General features: G+C 34.8%; 1 protein-coding gene across 2 annotated transcripts; it reads right to left on the bottom strand.

Moving 5' to 3' along the window:
* Positions 1–5,660: 5,660 nt before the first annotated feature.
* LOC149797935 (uncharacterized) lies at positions 5,661–18,087 on the bottom strand. 2 transcript variants are annotated; one of them, XM_089960503.1, is made up of 10 exons: positions 17,997–18,078; positions 17,397–17,530; positions 14,896–14,998; positions 14,250–14,355; positions 12,570–12,728; positions 11,624–11,718; positions 10,938–11,022; positions 7,416–7,521; positions 6,631–6,711; positions 5,661–5,808 (listed from the first exon to the last, which is right to left on the bottom strand). In XM_089960503.1, exons 1-10 carry the CDS (start codon positions 18,062–18,064, stop codon positions 5,675–5,677), a joined length of 1,071 nt encoding a protein of 356 aa, XP_089816629.1. In that variant the 5' UTR covers positions 18,065–18,078; the 3' UTR covers positions 5,661–5,674. The 2 variants fall into 2 exon arrangements, with proteins under 2 accessions (XP_089816629.1, XP_089816630.1); XM_089960504.1 differs by lacking the exon at positions 17,397–17,530 and having other exon boundaries at positions 17,997–18,087.
* Between the last annotated feature and the right edge of the window lie 871 nt (positions 18,088–18,958).

Here is an 18,958-nt window from a genome sequence, read left to right as displayed (position 1 = left end):
GTGTTTTGAACTTTTTGAAGTTTCTGGAGCAGATATTGAGATGAACCAGACAAAATTGAGCTACAATAGTCTAGTCTTGAAAATACTAATGAACACACTAGTGTTTTAGTGGCATCAACTGAAAGATATTTGCGAATGGAGCTGATGCGTCTCAGCTCAAGATATGCAGCCTTGCATATGTTCATGACATGTTGGTGCAATGTGAGAGTACTGTCCAGAGTAACACCTAGGTTTTGTACTGATTGAGTGAATTTAATGCTGGTGTTGCTGATTTGATTTATTTTTTGAGGTAAAGGATGTGAATGAGAAAGTATTTGTGTTGTAATCAGAATGGCCTCAGTTTTATCATCATTCATCTGCAGCTTGTTACATGTCTTCCATGATTTCACATCAGAAATGCACCTCTCTACACCTTGGATGGTAGCATCAACTTCAGTTGGGTGGCTAGATTTGTATATTTGGGTGTCATCCGTGTACAGTTGGTGAGACACTGAATGATCATCTATATGACACTTGAGAGAGGCTGAGTGTATAGAATGAAGAGAACAGGTCCAAGAACAGACCCCTGTGGGACACCACAACATAGATCAACTGGGCTGTAGTGTATTCCATTTGCAGATACAATTTGTGTCCTGTTGACCACGTAGGACTTGAACCACAGTAAGGCTGTATCATGAATGCCAAATACATGCTGGAGACGGTGAAGTAATATAGCATGGTCTATTGTGTCAAATGCTGCAGACAAATCAAGGAGGGTGAGGACTGTAATCTTTCCGCTATTCAAAGCAGAGAGAATGTCATTAACTACTTTTAGAAGAGTAGTTTCAGTAGTGTGGCAAGGGCGATATGCAGATTGTACATTGCTAACAAGACTGTTTTGAATTCAGATGAAATACAAGCTGGGATAGAACAACCTTTTCTAAGATTTTTTATATGAATGGGAGATTAGAAACTAGGCGGTAGTTCTTTAAATCGTTATGGTCTAGTGTTGGTTTCTTCAGCAGAGGCTTTACAGTGGCAGTTTTAAAAATGATGGGAATTCCCCTGATGAGAGAGGTATTAATAACATCAGTTAGTGAAGGCAATACTGAATCTAAGCACTCAAGCAGGAGTGATGTTGGAATTGGATCAAGTTCACATGGCTTTGGTGCACTCTTCATCAGGATTGTACGTACGATAACACATACAAACATATATAACGACAATATTACAAAAACAAACAAGATGAAGTTAGGAAACAAAACAGGCTGACAATAATTAACGAAGTAAACGTCATTAAGTCTTTAATCTGTTCCTGTAGTCAAAATATCTGAGTTTACGATTGTGTGTAAGATATATGGCCAAACAGTTTCGCGTAGCTGAGCCCTGGTACGCAAAACAACATTGTCTTCTTTTTAACAGTGGGAACAATGAGAATGCAAGTGTCGAAAGAGGAGCGTAAGTTTCAAAAAGGGTTACAGATGGGTGAGATCAGATAAGTATATTCGACCGGAGCCAGTCAACGAAATGTTGCATAAGTGAACAAATTTTGTGTTTGATTCTGGACTTAACTGGTTTACAGTGAAGGTTGCAGAACAGAAGGGAGGTGTGCTCAGGTTTTCGTACTCTAAAGATGATCGGTGCAGCCGTGTTTTGAACTTTTTGAAGTTTCTGTAGTAGATACTGAAACGACCGAGAGAGAAGTCAGTTACAATTGTCCAGTCCTGAAAGTACTAATGAACACACGAATGTGCCAGTTGCATCTACCGAAAGAAAATTGTGAATAGAGCTAATATGTCACAGCTCCAGGTATGCAGTCTTGTACATGTTCTTTACATGTAGGTGTGATGAAAGCGTAGTATCGAGAGTGACACCTAGGTTTCGTACTGACTGTGTGAATTTAATGTTGGTATTGCTGATACTTATTGTTTGAGGTAAAAGATATGAACGAGAAAGTCCTTGCGTGGAGATCAGACTGGCATCAGGATTATAATCACTCAGTTGTAGCTTGTTAATGTCATCCATGACTTCACATCGGAAATGTACCTTTCATTAGGCTTGCATGGTAGCCTCACCTTTAGTTAGGTAGCTTGATTTATGTATTTGAGTTTCATCAGCGTACAAATGATAAGACACCAGATGTCGATCTATAACACTTGAGAGCGGTTTAGTATATAGAATGTAGAGGAAGGGGTCGAGCACAGAGCCTTCTGGAGCACAAAAGCGTAGATCAAATGGGCTGGAATGTTTTCATTTATGAACACAAATTGTGACCTGTTGACTAAGTAGGACTTGAACCACAATAAGACTATATCGTGAATACCAAATACATGTTGGAGATGGTGAAGTAATATATTATGGACTATTGTGTCAAATGTGTCAGACAAGTAAACGAGGGTGAGGACTGTAATCTGTCATCTGTACAAAGCAGAGAGAAAGATTGTTATCTACTCCTAAAAGGACAGTTTCAGCACTAATGGCAAGTACGATATGAGACTGTACATTAGTAAAAACAAAGACTATTTGAATTCGGATGAGATACAAGTTGGGATAGAACAACTTTTTCGAAGACTTTTTAAATGAATGAGAGGTTAGGATCAAATGTCTTTTTCATCAATAGAGGCTTTACAATGGCCATTTTGAAGAATGATAGGATTTACTCGAATGACAAAGGGGTATTAATAACATTATAACATCATAACATCAAAGTCATACACAAGAATACTAGTGATAAAATCGTAACAAACCCACATTTCCAGTTTAAATATTAAACCGGAACATTAAGAGTATTTGCCTGCTAAGTGTATATAGAACGGTGCTCGTCATTTATTTACCAATAAATTATGTGATAATATATATTTGACTATCATGTTAATAGTTGGGTAAGTGTTGTACAAAGTATTTATAGTCAGTTTTATACTAGCTTCACTTGTGCAAAATTGTTTAAAAAAAACTCAGTCCCTTGAACCGAGATAAATACCTTCATTGTAGTGTGTTAAAACTATGTCTCACTAGCTAACCTAGTACATGGCAAACTGATATTGATCACGATAGTTTGGATTGTTACGATAATGTTAGACGACGCATTCAGCTTGGAGTCCCTTGGTATAACAATCTGTGTCCCATTGAATCAGAAGTATGTACAATCACAAGTTACTTATTTATCTCCAAGGATCATGCCACAAACTCCGTATAATATTGAAACATCACTGAATTTGAGCACCTACCTTTTAAAGTCCATGCTGTTTTAAAACAAGTTGGTTTATTGCTTCAAAATGCCTTGAATCTTTTCAAAACCTCTTTGAACATGCCGAACATGCATTGACATTATATAAGGAAATAAAGCATGTTTGAACTAAACAGATCTATTTATAACTCAGATCACTGAATAGATGTATTTAATTTTTCAACGCAAACGCTTTTGCCAGCTACATATCTTTCAAATGTAATGATTAAATTCAATGGCATAACAAGTGTTATAACGTTTTCGCACTTTATCAAAGAATAAACATGTGCACATTGTTCAGTAATCATCTTTTATATCGCACTAACACGGCAATGATTAGACGTCTGTGCCATTTAGGATGCAATTGTTATATACCTTACAATAATCTTTAAAATTCTATGTAAATGCATTCTAATCATTCTGAATGTGCTCTTGTAAAGAATTATATATATATATATATATATATATATATATATATATATATATATAGACACACACACACACACATTATGTTCTCCAATCCAGATCTGAAAACCCCAACTCCACACTTGTTTCCAGCGTGTAATAGTATGATTGTATGCTTTTGCATACAGTATGTGATCCCTTTTACCCGTTGGTTAGTGGGTGTTGGTCACTGAAATGAGCATGTTGGGTAGTAAGTTTGACTTGTAGGCCTAATTTAGTTGGCGACTAGGTGTTTGTCGTTCATAATGATGAACGTTTTGCACATTACGTTTTCCCTTGTGCTCGAAACAACCTACCACGTAAAATATGGGCGTTGTAAACATTAGATTTCCTCTTGTATCCAATCAATTTGTTATATTAAAAGAACTAAAAAATATGTTTATAAGATAATGCGGAAACTCTCACCAGAATTTAAACATTACATTTTCACATGTACCCATAGTGATCCATAATGTTAAACTTAAGACTAATCTTAAATTCCGCTTGTACCCCAAGCTATCCATAATGTTCTACCTATATACTAATGGTATACTATTCTGTATTCTTTAACTGGTAAGCTTTTGATAATATAATGCAAATCACTTTAGGCCAGAAAATTTGTTAGCAGCATGATGTCTTGAACAGTCCGACACGATCGTTTCAATGAGGACGGTATATCGTGTCTACTGATAAACAGACTGACACAGTAGACATATTTCCTATTGAAGAGACTGGCTTCAGTCGTGTTTACATGAAAATCCCACTAGAGTCACGTATACATTGATAATTACTTTGAAGACTTCGGCTATAATACCTTACTTGAATTATTAATGAAAGAAATATGCTTTAAATGTAACATTCAATATTTTTTCAAAGCATGATTTTGACTAATTGAAGATTCAGTCCTTGACTAATTTACATTAAAACTATTGTTAGATCGCATAATCGACCGACTTAATACAGCCGTACATTCTTATGTATTTTGTATAACTTTATTACTGTGCTTTGATTTAACATAAGACTTGACTATTTATATAGTTCATGTCTTACACTCTTTGCATGGTCATACGCAGGTATCACTTTTCGGCTGGCGGCATCGGCATCAACAATGTTAAAGTTTGAAGTCACTTATTTTTTTAAGTCAGATAAAGGGTGCATACATCAATTCACAGACAAAGTCGAGCTAACATAAGAGGCGCTAGAGCCACTAGATTCAATAAAACTCTTCTCAAATGAATTTTCGATTCAAAATGTACTTCCTCTATTATGCCTCTGAATGAATGTTGATGCTGTTTTTTTCTTTCTGTCTTTTCTTCATTAACGCGGATGCGATAATTTTAGAGTGGGGTGGGTGGTGTATCATTTATTTTATTTAACCATACATTTGTGTCAATAAATAAGGTCAACTCTATTAATAAGGTCAGTGAAGAAATTTGCAGAAACTGAAATTATGAATATGTCGGCTTTAAACCATCATTCATGTAAATATGTTCTGATCTATTTATAGAAAGACTAATTGTACACGATCTTGTTGTACAGGTGGTTGTACATAACGGTGACCATGACACCAAGCTGGATTTTAATCAGTCTCATTTGTATTCAACTTTTTCAAATCTATTAACTGTCAGTGATGTTAACAAATCAACATTAAAACTATAAATACATTTTGAAAATAAAGTTCACCCTCCCTCGTGCCTCTAAGAATGATGAATAAATTCTCAAATTAAATTAGTCGTGAGTTTTATAACATATCAAAGAGCAAGATCTGGTACTGCATCAATGTTTACAAGAATCTGCCGAAATGATTTAGAGACAAACCAAAAGAAACCCCAAAAAGTGAAAATGTCGACTGAGGAAATATATTTTGTATAGACCTAAGCAATAGAGAGAAGCTAAATAAAGAAACCGAATTGCATCATTTAGAGCGAGACTGAAGGAATCCTTCATCAACGCTTATTTAGTGAGATAACTCGTAGAAAACTTAAAACATATTTATTTCACAGACAAGATGGAATGTGCCTTCATCTATAATAAATCAGGATTTGGCGCTCGTTCCAAATAGTAAATAACCCACTCCTTGCTGGAAAAAATGGAGCGCCTTGTCCAACCAAATCCTTTACCAGCTTCTGTTGAAATGATCTTCTGCTTGACTGGTCTCTCTAATAAAACAGAACAAGATTTTTAAAAGTTGACACAGAAAAAATAATATAAAGAATTAAGAAAGACCTGTAGTTATTTATTATAACTATGATATTTCCAAATGGAATTGTTATATACTGTATGGTGTTAGTATCAACAGGTTTTATGCTACATTATTTCAGGCTCCAATCCCTTTCTCGATTTTTATTGTTTCCAAGAGTTTCCAAAATGCTCGTGAATGTCTAATAAGTCATCGCTGCCATTTATGGAACTTATAATAATGGAATAGTCATTATGAAATACTCTAGAATCAGCATCAGTCATAAAAGTTTTCAAATATGTGTTATCATCGAGAGATATACTTAGTGGTGTTATCCTCGTGTTATACATTTAACTGTTTGTTATCTTTATGTCATATATTTAAACAAAATATACATTTCATATCATGGGGGGTGGGGGGACACAAGAAAAGGAAACAAATAAAAGCGACGCTATGTCGTCGTCTATGACCTTTGAAAATCTACGTTTGCTTATCCAATAAGGCTAGACCATTTAACGTGCTTAAGATTGGAGGTTTTATGGAGCACTAACGTACGTGAAAAATCTACCAAAGGAGAAAACATACAGCAAAATCTCTGACAATTTTGATACACAGAAAAGCTTCAGAACACCAAAATGGGATAGTTATTGCTATTACATCATATAAACCAATCTCACCCCACACACATCACAGCTTTCTATATTATATCTGCCCAAACGTAAGTATCAATAAGTGGGTACTTTCAGTACTTTGATTTTCATTTTCTTTGAAAGATGTAGCTTATTTAAACAGTTTCTCTTACCACAAGTAAATTTTCCTCTTTCTTTTGGATCAAGGATTTGTCCCCAGTAGGTCACGTAGACGATCTTTGGCAGAGGAGTATCTGAAAGATTAAATATATCAGGCTTATAATGCAAATTAATAAATTATATATTATTGCGTTTTAAAAATAATGGACATATAATGTTGATTCTAATGCGCATCTCCTCATTGGAAACGTAATCAGTGAGAAATTACTTTTGTATATGTGTGCACACCCAGTGAATATCAACCATCTTTTGAGATGATGTTGTATCGCATGATCCTGAACATCTCATACTTAGATTACGTTTCCAATGAGGAGATGCGCATTAGAATCAACAGTGCAATTGGCTCATATGGATATCTGCTCATCACTGTAAAGAAATGCAAACTAAGATGGTATGGTCACTTACCAAATGTTTCTTATGAAATGAGAATTTGTCATAAACACTGAAATCAAAACGTACACTAATCGACCGATCGACCTAAAATCATCATGACGATAATCATCATCGTCTTCATTATTGTTGTTGTTGCTATTTTTCATCATCACCATCATCATCGTCATCATCGTCGTCGTCATTTTTGTTGTTGTTGCTATATTTCATTATCATCATTGTTGTTGTTATTGTTGTTGCTGTCGTCTTCATTATTATTATTAGTGGTAGTAGTAGTAGTTGTAGTAGTAGCAGAAGCAGCAGTAATAATAGCTGTAGTAGTAGTAGCAGCAGGAGTAGTAGTAGTAATAATATGAAAAAATAAGAAATTAATAGCTAATTTCCTTACTGGATCTCTTCGGTCTCTTGGCTCCAGTTGTCAACTTTTGAAAGTCACTTGACTCGACTTTTGTTGCTATGACCTTTGGAAGAAATTCGCAGGCGGGAACGTGGTCCTGGAAATATTGCATTGAAAATAAATTTCTTCACTAGTTTCGGGACAGATACATGATTTTGGGTGGATGGGTATGGCTACTCTAATGAGTACAAAAACATAAAAAGATTGAGAATATAAAAATATTGTTTCCTCTTCATACATTCTACATGAATTATCTGTTGTTCTTTTGCCGTACAGCAATCGTATCCATTTAATATAAGCCGGTGATTTTATGACTCACTGTACTAATTCAGTTCCCATTGTAAACCTATGCAAACACCATGATACTAAAAATTCAAAAACTTTAAATTTCTGAGTGCTGATGATCAAACCTATATTTATCAGTATTGATGAAAGCTTGATGACAGCTTCTGTGTTCAGAACAGGATATGAGCGGCACCATTTTGTGAGCCTGATGAAAGTTCTAAAACCTGAGGTTCTTTCCATGATTGCACAGACAACAGCTGCCTGAAGCCTCTTCGGAAGGACATCAACATCAAGATTGGGTCCAAGATTAATCTTATGCGCTCTTTCGTCATGACCATATTAATTGTACGAATGAGAGACATGGACCCTGTCAGTGGAACTAGAGAGAAGACTCCTAGCTTTTGAGATGATGTTATATCGCATGTTCCTGAACATCTCATACTTAGATTACGTTTCCAATGAGGAGATGCGCATTAGAATCAACAGTGCAATTGGCTCATATGGATATCTGTTCATCACTGTAAAGAAATGCAAACTAAGATGGTATGGTCACTTCTCGCGCTCATCTGGCCTGTCAAAAACCATCCTACAGGGCACAGTGTGAGAAAAGAGAATACGAAGCAGACATAAGAAGAGATGAGAAGGCGCCCCTACGACCACCCATGTTAGGGGGAAAATGATCAAAATGAAAATCGTTTCGGTTAGTTTCGGCCTACTGTTTGTAGGACCGAAAGTAAAAAGCCGTATGCAACAGTCTTCGTCGCAGCAATTCGTAGCGATCAGTGAGAAATTACTTTTCTATATGTGTGCACACCCAGTGAATATCAACCATTGCCTAGGTAGCACTTATATGGATGATGAAAACATCCTGAGATAGTGTGATGATGTAGAAATAATATTATAAAAATAGAGGTATAATCATTCCCAGGGAATGCTTAGATTTATATACTTAGCTTCAACACGATTGTTTGCAGACCTGCGACATTTGAATGGTACGCCACAGACTAGTTTTATATCGAGTAGCCAGTGTGGGAAAGTCGTAAAACATCCCCGTATACCCACAGGACCACGAGCCTGGAAATGTTACTTGTCTTGTGTATGACCAATGGTCCTACATTTCATCACACAAAAAGACAAAACGTAGTCAGTCCCTCAATAGTAAATACAGCTAGACATGAATATAAACCTTTAGAATGACGATTAAAATAATGGAATGTGGAAAGTAAAGAAAATAAACACACAAAAAATATATTTACATCAGATATTCAAAATTATTAAATTTATTAAATTCTGCTTAACAACGCCCTGTTTACTGACAATGGTGCTTACTGTCCAGCTGATCAAAACATAACTCATCTAGAGACAGGGTATCAGAATCTATACTGCCATTGATGACCAGTCTGAATGAAGTCAGAATAAGAATCATGATTCTTATCCATTGACTTGTCGCCAGCCAATGACAGTACCACAACTTGAACCAATCTCCAAAGACGAGGTTCTGCTATCCAGAGTGCAGATGCCCAATATATTAGGCCTGCGTAAAGATGGGTTCCAGCAGCGTGTTCTGGAAATGAATCACATGCATCCATATCAGCAGCTTGCAACAGAATAGTCATGGCCTTAAAATGCATCCTGCTTCTATATTCCACGCGAATTATGTACCCCAACTATTCTTTCAAAATCGCTTTCATTTTGTAGTGTTGCTTTTCTTTGAAAAGTTATATTTTCCTTGGCTGCGTTTGGTTAGTAACCACTTGTGAGTTCGAGGTATCCGAATTATCTACATGTCCACATGTAGCATGTGTCATCAGACATCGCAAAGCAGTAAGAAAGGTTTTAACTTAAGCTGCAAACGTTTAATTAACGCAAGCTGCACGAGAATTATTTATTCTCTCATCTGCGATTTGCGAGTGGTCATCTGAAACAACTCCCGTTATTTATGTGTCACTTGGATTCTTTATACAGTTTAATATCATATAATCTGATGGACTGGCTATTTATGTTATGACCCAGTCCACTCTGATATTAGCTGGCATCGAAATGGCGGTCTGGAGGCAATTTTGCTTGTCGACAGTGTGTAAACAGTACAGAGAATACTACCCACTAGGCAAAGGCCAATGCACATATTGTATAATATGTACAGCATTTTTAGCCCTTTGTTCCTTCGGCCACAAAATACGGTGGAACCTACTTATGGTGCACCTTCACTTCTGTAGCTCTTGCTTGCACTTTCTGCCACGGTCATGGCCAGTGGCGCGGCGGTGCACTTTCTCTCATATTTTCTTTTGAAAATCGTACGAGCATATACCATTCTACGGAAGCAACAGTTTCAATTCTATACCATGGACTAACATCATCTATATTCACCTCAAATTATTAGCGTTGACAGCTATTAATTTCATAATTTTTTTTAATTATTCATTTGCAATTTTCGTTACACTCTCATTCTGCTTTTTTTTTAATTATGCGTAAATATTTTTATTTACAGTATCTAATCATATCAATATACATTAATAAGTGCTAGACGCTTCAGTAATGTTTTCGTTATTGTCTATTATGATCAGAAGTAGGAGACCCATACGTATATCGCCGATATTTGAGTTTGCTCCAAATATACCCAGTCCAGCTTTGACATTATCACGTGAAATAATTATTGCTTTTCATGAAAATTACCTTCAGCAATTTTTGTAATAACGACCTAACGGAAATTCAGAGTGGCGCATATAAGCTTTTTCATCGTTCAAACTTTACTTGCAACGTTTGATCGCAGTTACCACTACCGTCACAGAATATGACGGAAGAACAGTAAAAAATTATCGGCAGGGTACATTTTGAAACACAGCAAAAGTCTTTCAACGATCATAATTTGCTCCTGATTGGCCATGCAAGCAGAACTTTAATAATAATAATAAATAAATAAATAAATAAATAAATAAATAAATAAATAAATAAACATCAACTATTCATTTGGCAGAGACAAATGTATCCAAAGCAAAAAAATTAGATAAATTTAATACAGTATTATTTGTCAACAGGGTTGCATTGCAGGCTGAAAGCCATACTTTCCGTGGTGGCCTAACTGCATCTACCATGTAATGACTTGCAGAATACGTGCCATCAATTATTAAATAATAATAATAATAATAAGAAGAAGAAGAAGAAGAAGAATAAGAATAATAAATATATACTGGTTGAAAGTGACAACGATGTTGTCCGCATAGTTCTCACCTGTATGTTGGTCTCGATGAATGAATATTTTTGGGATGTGGCAGCATATATTCTGGCACATATTTCGGCAACGTCGAGTTCAGGACTGAAAATTACAATTAATATAATGTAATCAACTTAAAGCAACCGCGATCGCGCATCGGTAAAACTCTTTTGACTATGCAGTCCTGTAATTTATTATGTCGTGGAAAGCAGCATTATTGCTGCGAATATGCAGTATTTGCGGCCATAAAAATTATACTGTTGACAAAGAAATACGACGCAATTTTCTCTGCTTCTAATTTGTAAGGTGTGTAGACATATTTCGCAAACAGCTCATTTCGCTCACAAATGTGCTTGATAAATATTCACACGCGAAAAAAGTAAGAGCTAGTCGGTGGTGTTAGAATATTCAATGATAATATGCGCGATGGAAAATTTGTCAGCCGGATTAATCCCTAACGTATAAAAAGTTGACAGATTAAGAAATATCAGCCCCTTTTTCTTTATAATAATACTAGTGTTTTAGCATTTACGGTAGTTACTTTTCTTGCTAATCTGACAGATAATTGCAACAGGATTAGTTTAAAGAAATTTTGATGGAGCACGCATTAAAGCCTTCTATTAAACAAAGTTGTTTGAAGTTTTGGCATCTTTTCTGAAAACACAGTAATTTGTTTGTATACAAAAAAAGAACGTAATCTCACCATTTGTACCCTGTCACCAATCTCAAATTGGCAATACCCTCTGCTACTTTATTTTGAAGCGCAGCCTCGATCTCCGCCCTTAGGCTGCAGGATTCCTGAAAATATGGCCATATAATGTACACATTGATCTGGAAAAAAATCAAGATATCTTCTAAGCTAAAGATAATTCGTCTAAGCTGTCGAAACAATTAAAGAAAACACGCATTTGCGAGTAATTGACGAATATCGAAAAATTCCACCTGTCTGGCAGCAGAAGTCAATAAGGAGCCCTTAGAAAATCTATTCCCATGAAATATGTGATCTGTTGCGTAACTGAGCTACTTGAAATAAGCTTGTCTAAGATGACATTACCTGCCATATGGGTTAGACATATAGACAGACATATTGACAGGTAGGCATATAGACAGTTAGACATATAGTCAGTTAGGCACTCCATAACGTTTATAAATTAAATGATAAATTACGTTACAAATATTCATCCAGATCACGTAAAAATTTCGGTCTCAAACTCAATGACACATTCCGAGAACAGGAGGGAAAATTTCATAAGAAAGACTTCGATTTTTATATTAAATGCTTTGGTAAAGGCACACGTGGTTGTTCCTGTTCTGGCAATTTATTATCATTTTATTCATAAATTAATGCGATAAAAGCACACCCCGTTATTGGCATTGCAATGACATTTTGTGTTGGTAAATAGTTCACCTTGTGCAATAATTGCAACTTGTACTCTCGTGAATGACTGTGATTTTAATTCGAAAGGCTCATATGTGCATTAGGATTGAGACATTTAAAAATAGAATGGGTTTACACTGTTAGATATGAAAGAAAGTATGTTCCGATAATGTTCCAGTACTATTTTATATGTGTTCACAATGCAGAGCTTGGTAATATAGTGTATAGTATGTACTATAAATATCGACGTTAGTTAGCATATAGCACATACCGAATAGATCTTAGACTTTAAAAGTTTTTCCTGCGAGGCTGCCTGCTTGTACATCAAGAGCTTCTTCTGTCTTCTGCTCATCCTTGCACTAGCTTCATTGGGAATGTTCTCAATCATTTCCCAAAGGGCCTCATTGGTATCATACCTTGTGGAGAAATACTAAAACGAAAACAATCGGAAAGTGATACACATTTAAAAGGTCTGTCCGTCTGTCTTTTTTCCCGACAGTCTTTTAAAAGTAGGAACTCGCAGACATAGCCATATTTTAGTGCGTAATAAAAGAGTACCAAAGTAAATTAGCTATGTTGAAAGAGCAAAGTTTTTCATAGTAAGTTTAAGTTGCCGCAAAAGAGGTGCTTTATATTTGTTATTTTGTAAATTTATTATCAGATCGAAATTGTCTGCATGTCCAAAACAGATTTGGAATGAAAGGCAAAATAAAATGCATGTTGGGGCACACTATTTGCAATTCCTTTTCCAACCGATCAGATACTGTTAGTTAAAGTAACATAAATGAGACAGGTATGTTACCCTTATTCTACCACCAACAAATATATACTTTGTGACCGTCCGGTCTATCTACATGCGATAAATGGCACAGAACCACAGAACAGGCTGAACAAAAATGACTACTGACACACGATTCGTTCCCTTACTTAATTTTCATAATAGTCCCTAGGTGGCTGAAAGATAATACAATAAAATTCATAGAAGGCAGCTACATTCTTTAAAGTTCGAGCGATTTGTATACACTAGCCATTAGGCGGAACATATCATGTTATGATATCTCTACGTCGCAAACTTGTTTTGGTGCACAACAATCTGAGTTGTCTGCCATATGGCGTTATCACATTTTGTGCATGGCTTGTAACTGGGTACGACAGAACACTGTTGATTTCGCCGCAAAAGTTTAAAGGTCAAGGCCATTGTGACTCCATGAATGGTGTCTACCCAATAACTCCAGTTCTTCATCATCGACGGTTACTACACTTTGTGGATATCTAAAACAAGGGACAACGAAGAACTCTAACGATTATCGGGTAAAAAAAGTCAAAGGTGAAGCTCAGACTAACTGAAAGAAGAGAAAGGGTTTATGCCAAATACTTTAGTTACCAACACAAAAGACTATTAAAAATGAGTCGGGCGTATAATGTGCCGTTCAAGCGACCAAGATGAGCTAGCGGTCTTGTGATACGTGCAGACCTGAAGGTCAGTCTATATGCACTACAACCCAAATTACATCCATCAGCCATGCACCAAAATAAAGGGAATACAAGTTCTTTCAATAATACCTAAGATTTATAATGTCTTTAAAAGCCATGATAATCAGCAAGGAAACCTTGGAGATTTCTTTTTGTTTAAAAACTGAACCCTACGCAAACTACGAAACCGTATGGCGCAACAATGGTCTCGTGGTATGCATATGTTAGCTGTTGAAGAATTGTAACATACCTAATAAATTAAGTTTATTCTAAACTAAAATAGCATAGGTATGTGCATTTCGCAACACTTTTGGCTACACTGTACACCGCAAACAACAAAATTAAAATAATGTCCACAGAATGTCAGAATAAAATATAAAGTAGATTTTATACCATATCAAACATGCATGTACAATGTCTTCAGTTGTAATTCCACTTTTTTTCTTCTTAAAAAAATCAAGATTTACAAAAATATTACCTTCTTTAGTTTAAGTATTTTCTTCACAGCGGCCTTGTGCTCATTGATGTAGCTTTTCAATTCGACCTTTCTGGAAAGCCAGTTTTTAAGCAGTTCTTTTGGAAACCTGAAACGTTTAAGTACAGACGATGCCACGAAACCTGATTTTGCTCTTGATGAAATTTTGTTAAAAATTTTTTTAAACGTGACGTGATCTGGCTGTTTTTCTGCTTTTTCTAAATATGATCTGTTTACTTTTAAAACAACACAAATACGTCATTATAATCATCATCATCACCATCGTTGACATCATCAAAAACAACCAAAACTAGCATTATCAGTAATGAAAACGTTTTGAAAACGAAGCTTTTGATCAGTATCAGGGCGTATATATCTCTACTACGGAAGACACTAACTTTGTTATGTGCATTATTCTTATAGTATTCATGTTGTTGCTGCTATTATTCGAATAATCATGTTATCATTATTATTGTTATTACTGCTTAAGTGTTTGTTCTTTTCCTTATCATATTGAAACTGTTACTATGTTTCCCGTATTACTACCACTCCCATTGCTGTCACATTTGATAAATGTTGCAATAGTTATAAATACTAGATGTTCTTAATTTATCACAACATCTCTCTCTCTCTCTCTCTCTCTCCTTACAATTGCTCAGCTGGATGCGTTGCAGTTTCTAATTCGGCCTTCCCAATTTTATAAGCCATTGCAGCTTCCTGCACCATATCAAGCAGTTGCTGGACTTCAGGAACTACAATTAATTCAAATTACAAAAGGACTTAGGTACTCGTAATATGTTTTATCATTATTTACAGAGGAGTTTAAAGAGATTATTCAACCAGTAAAATTAAAATAATATGTATAGCATTTTTGATGCTTAAGTTAGTTCTTGAGTGTTATAACACAGAAACGCAAAGGTATGGAATAACATATTTTATTCAATGCTTTTGTTGTTATTGATATTATATTTGGTTTAACGCCATTTCTCAGGACAAGATAGGCTATACATATCGGTCAGCATAACTGATGAAGAAAGAACACGGGAAAAGCCCCGGAAAAGAACGACTGACCCATGGCAAGCTACTGACAAGCTTTCTCACAAACCAACATTGCTCGAGCCCGAAACTTTTTCCTTTTTAAAGAATGCACATTATCGTTACCAAAACAAATATATAATTTATGAATATATAGAGATGAACGATTTTATTAATATTATTATTATGTATAATGCGTATTTAAAAAAGACATAAAAATATAACTAAATATTAAAATAATTGAAATCAATTAAAAAAAGATTAATTTATTATATCTTGATACATTATTGACGAATGTTTAATATTTCATCAGAACTCAATTTATATAATGAAAAATTATGGCGTACATAATAAGTATGATCAAGTATTTTATAAATAATTAATCATAATGTATTAAGAATTAATTTAGAAATGCGATTTCATTTTTAAAAAATTAGTAAACTTATTTTTATGATATTTTATACTTTCGCTGGTTTAGTTATTCTGTATATTAGAATAATATCAAAAATATTGTTAACTAATTGTAAACAGGGGACATAATTCAAAACAAAACAAAAAATATTAATGAATGCCGTATAGTGTTTTGGAATTGAAACCTTTTGGAAATACCGTATTAAGACGATGAATCCAATAGGTTTCCTTTAGCAGACGTTCCATCTCAGAATAATAACAATAATAATAATGAGGACTTTGTATAGCGCCTAATCTTTAGAATCTCTAAGCGCTTTACAACATTAGACAACACCTGTAAGATAAAAAACATATAATGATATGATTACAAAAACAAACACCATGAAATTAGAAAACATTAAAAGAAAACATGCTGAGAATATTTAAGGTAGGAAACATTATTGGGTCTTTAAGTTTGTTCTTGCAGTCGAATCAGCTATAATAATAGGTTGAAAGGAGAAATCTTGCAATGTATGCAAACTCTTGTTAAAATGTGCTGCAACATGAGATGAAAATGGCTTGATCGATATAATTTTTTTATGTCTGATCTATGTTGGTTCATACGTTTAGATATTTGTTGACTGGTTTGTCCAATATATTGGATGCCACATTTTTTGCATGTGATCAAATAAATAACATTTGATGTTGCATAATTAGTATCACAACGTTTTTAAAAGTTTCTTTCGTATTATTACTATGGGAAGAAGTATTTTCATTAATAAAAGAACATTGCTAACATCTAGGTCTATTACATTTAGCTGATGATCCTTTTTAGATAATGTTTTTCTAATTTAGAATTAATTAGGAAATCTTTAAGATTTTTAGTTCTTTTATAAGTGTGGTTTAAAGCAAATTGTGTTCCAAGGAATAACTGCATTGTCATATGTAGTCGCTTATAAGTTAAGTTTACGTTCAAGTTGCATAATGCCAGATCCGATTTCTAGATTTATGTAATTTGGAGTAATTAGCTGAATTAACCATATAGACCCTGATCTGCTGGCGCATTAAGGGACGGCAAAGCATGATCTATAGTTTTTGCAGTTGGACTTGACTTGTAAGCGAGTATATATGTTTCAGATTTATATTTGACATGTGGTCGCATGTCAAGTCATGTAAGTGGAAGGGGGTGTTGTTTTACCCTTGTGTGTGTGTGTGTGTGTGTGTGTGTCAAGAGTTAAGATTTGAGTTTAGATCAGGAAATTCGCACATTGCGAAGTATGAAGGTGTATCTCATTCGTTTTCATTTTTGTTGCAATTATATCTGTTATGAAACATCTCTCTCTTTAATAAAATGCAAACAGTGTAATTTTCAAGATAAACTATTTTAGTCAATTAGTACAAATATATCCTAAGATTTTATTGCTGCAAACATCATGTATTCCCAGAAAGAACTACAAGTATTTACAGATTTTCTTTTACAATTTTTCAGATAAGCAACCCAATTTTGTGCTTAGATTTTGCCTGAATGAAAATTTAGAGGGACAAATGCTCTCCTTATTTACTCTCAGTTTCAACATTTTCTCTAAACCCAAGAATCAGATAATTGAAAAAGAAAGAAAAATTGAAAAAGAAAGAAAAAGTATTATTATTCATATGAAAGAGTAAATGTTACCGCATTTTAGTAACCATGAAAAACTGTTGGCTGATAAATATTTATTTTCTTACCCACACAAGGCCTGAGTTTCATTAGTTGATAGAGGACTCTCTGGCGCGTGTATGTTAATGTTGGCCCTACGTATGTTGGTCTAAAGTAGACGAGCATGGACGCCAATTCGAGAAACAAATGGCTTTTTCGAAAGCTGTAAATTAAATAAAATTGCTTCATATCTTGCAAACTCTTTAAAAAAATCAACGTTCATTTAAAGGCAACCTTCGCCGAAAAATACTACTATATCATTGAACTAGTAAGTTTGCAGTTGACTAATTGGTACATTTTCCGCATTAATGAAATAAAGTACAGCAAGTAAAACTCAAAGAAACCAATTTAAAATATTTGTTGTGAGGGTAGTTAAAAATCATACAAGGCTTTACACAGATGATAAGAAGCCCTGAGTACGGAAAAACTACACTAATCGCTATCGTTCTTTCCAGATTCAATTTTGTGTCGTATTAAACGAAATTGCGTACATGAAGCAACCGAAATTCGAGCTAGACTTATTCGTAAAACAAGGAGTCAAATTTAAATCAAGCATTGAATATTATCATGCAAGTGTATTAATAACAAGTTAAAATTTCATCGAAAGAGAAAAATACATAAAGATTTACATTTCTGATTCTCCACTGTTTTCCCAGATACGTGGAATGTAGACAAAGTCTGTTTCAAGATCACTCATCTCGGTATGACATGCAGCACGTGAAAGCTTCGCAAACGAGCTGGTAGTGTTGTCAGGTGATGACGTCAAATATGCGTGACGTACTTATAATAAGACAATTGAATACGTCATTGTCTGCTATTTGTACCTATAGTTAATGAAAGTTCAGCGTGCCGGTCCTTATTTCAGAGGGTCCCTCACCTACCCCTTCTAAATGAGTGAATACCTTAAACGCATCGATAATTGATAATAATTCATTTAAAGTGTTGGCTGGTTTGCACATTAGTTTATAAATGTTGATGTCTGGTGTATATTGACCTAAACAAGAATTGAAATAATTATAGGTTACTGCATTCATTTGTATGGGAAAATATGAACGAGTTTTGGGATGAAATACTGCACAACCTTGGGATTGCAGTATATCCATCCGACAAAACGAGTTCATATTTTCCCATACAAGTGCAGTAGCCTTTTTATTATATGCTCACTTTTTATTCTACCTAAGGTTTAATTATATAAATAAAATACACTACAAGAAACAACGTAAATGAATGTATGCCGTATTCCAAACTAAATACACAAGCGCAGATTTGTCATTACACAATAACATTATTAATGCGCACATAACTCGGCCCAGATAAATTTGAACTTAGTCGCGCGGTCGACATAACTTTCGATAGAAAATGGCGTGTCTAATTAAAATTAAAATTGAAATTTGGAGTCATATTGTGAATGAATGTGCATTGCATAAAACTTTTCCATTTGATCTGGAATGAATAGGTTTTGGTATATTTCTGGATTCTAGGAAATTTCGTGATTATGGACTAGATTTGTTTGTGACGATTCCACCTGAAATACATGAGATTGAAGCAGCTAGGGAGAAGCGTGTTGACATGTGCAAATGTGTTTCTGTTT

The sequence above is a fragment of the Sinohyriopsis cumingii genome, chromosome 6, assembly GCF_028554795.1.
Source record: "Sinohyriopsis cumingii isolate HCF-2022 chromosome 6, ASM2855479v2, whole genome shotgun sequence".
NCBI classification, from domain to species: Eukaryota; Metazoa; Mollusca; class Bivalvia; order Unionida; family Unionidae; genus Sinohyriopsis; species Sinohyriopsis cumingii.
The sequence above is the reverse complement of the archived record's forward strand: the minus strand, read 5'-3'. Positions and strand labels throughout refer to the sequence as shown.

Bases quoted from the DNA above. Each gene is read 5' to 3' on its own strand.
- LOC149797935 (XM_089960503.1), bottom strand. From the start codon at position 18,064: ATGAGTGATCTTGAAACAGACTTTGTCTACATTCCACGTATCTGGGAA. The intron at 12,729-14,249 runs GTAATATTTTTG...TTTTCGTTTTAG, and splicing joins AAATACTTAAACTAAAGAAG to TATTTCTCCACAAGGTATGA. The intron at 11,719-12,569 runs GTATGTGCTATA...CCATATTTTCAG, and splicing joins TAAAGTCTAAGATCTATTCG to GAATCCTGCAGCCTAAGGGC.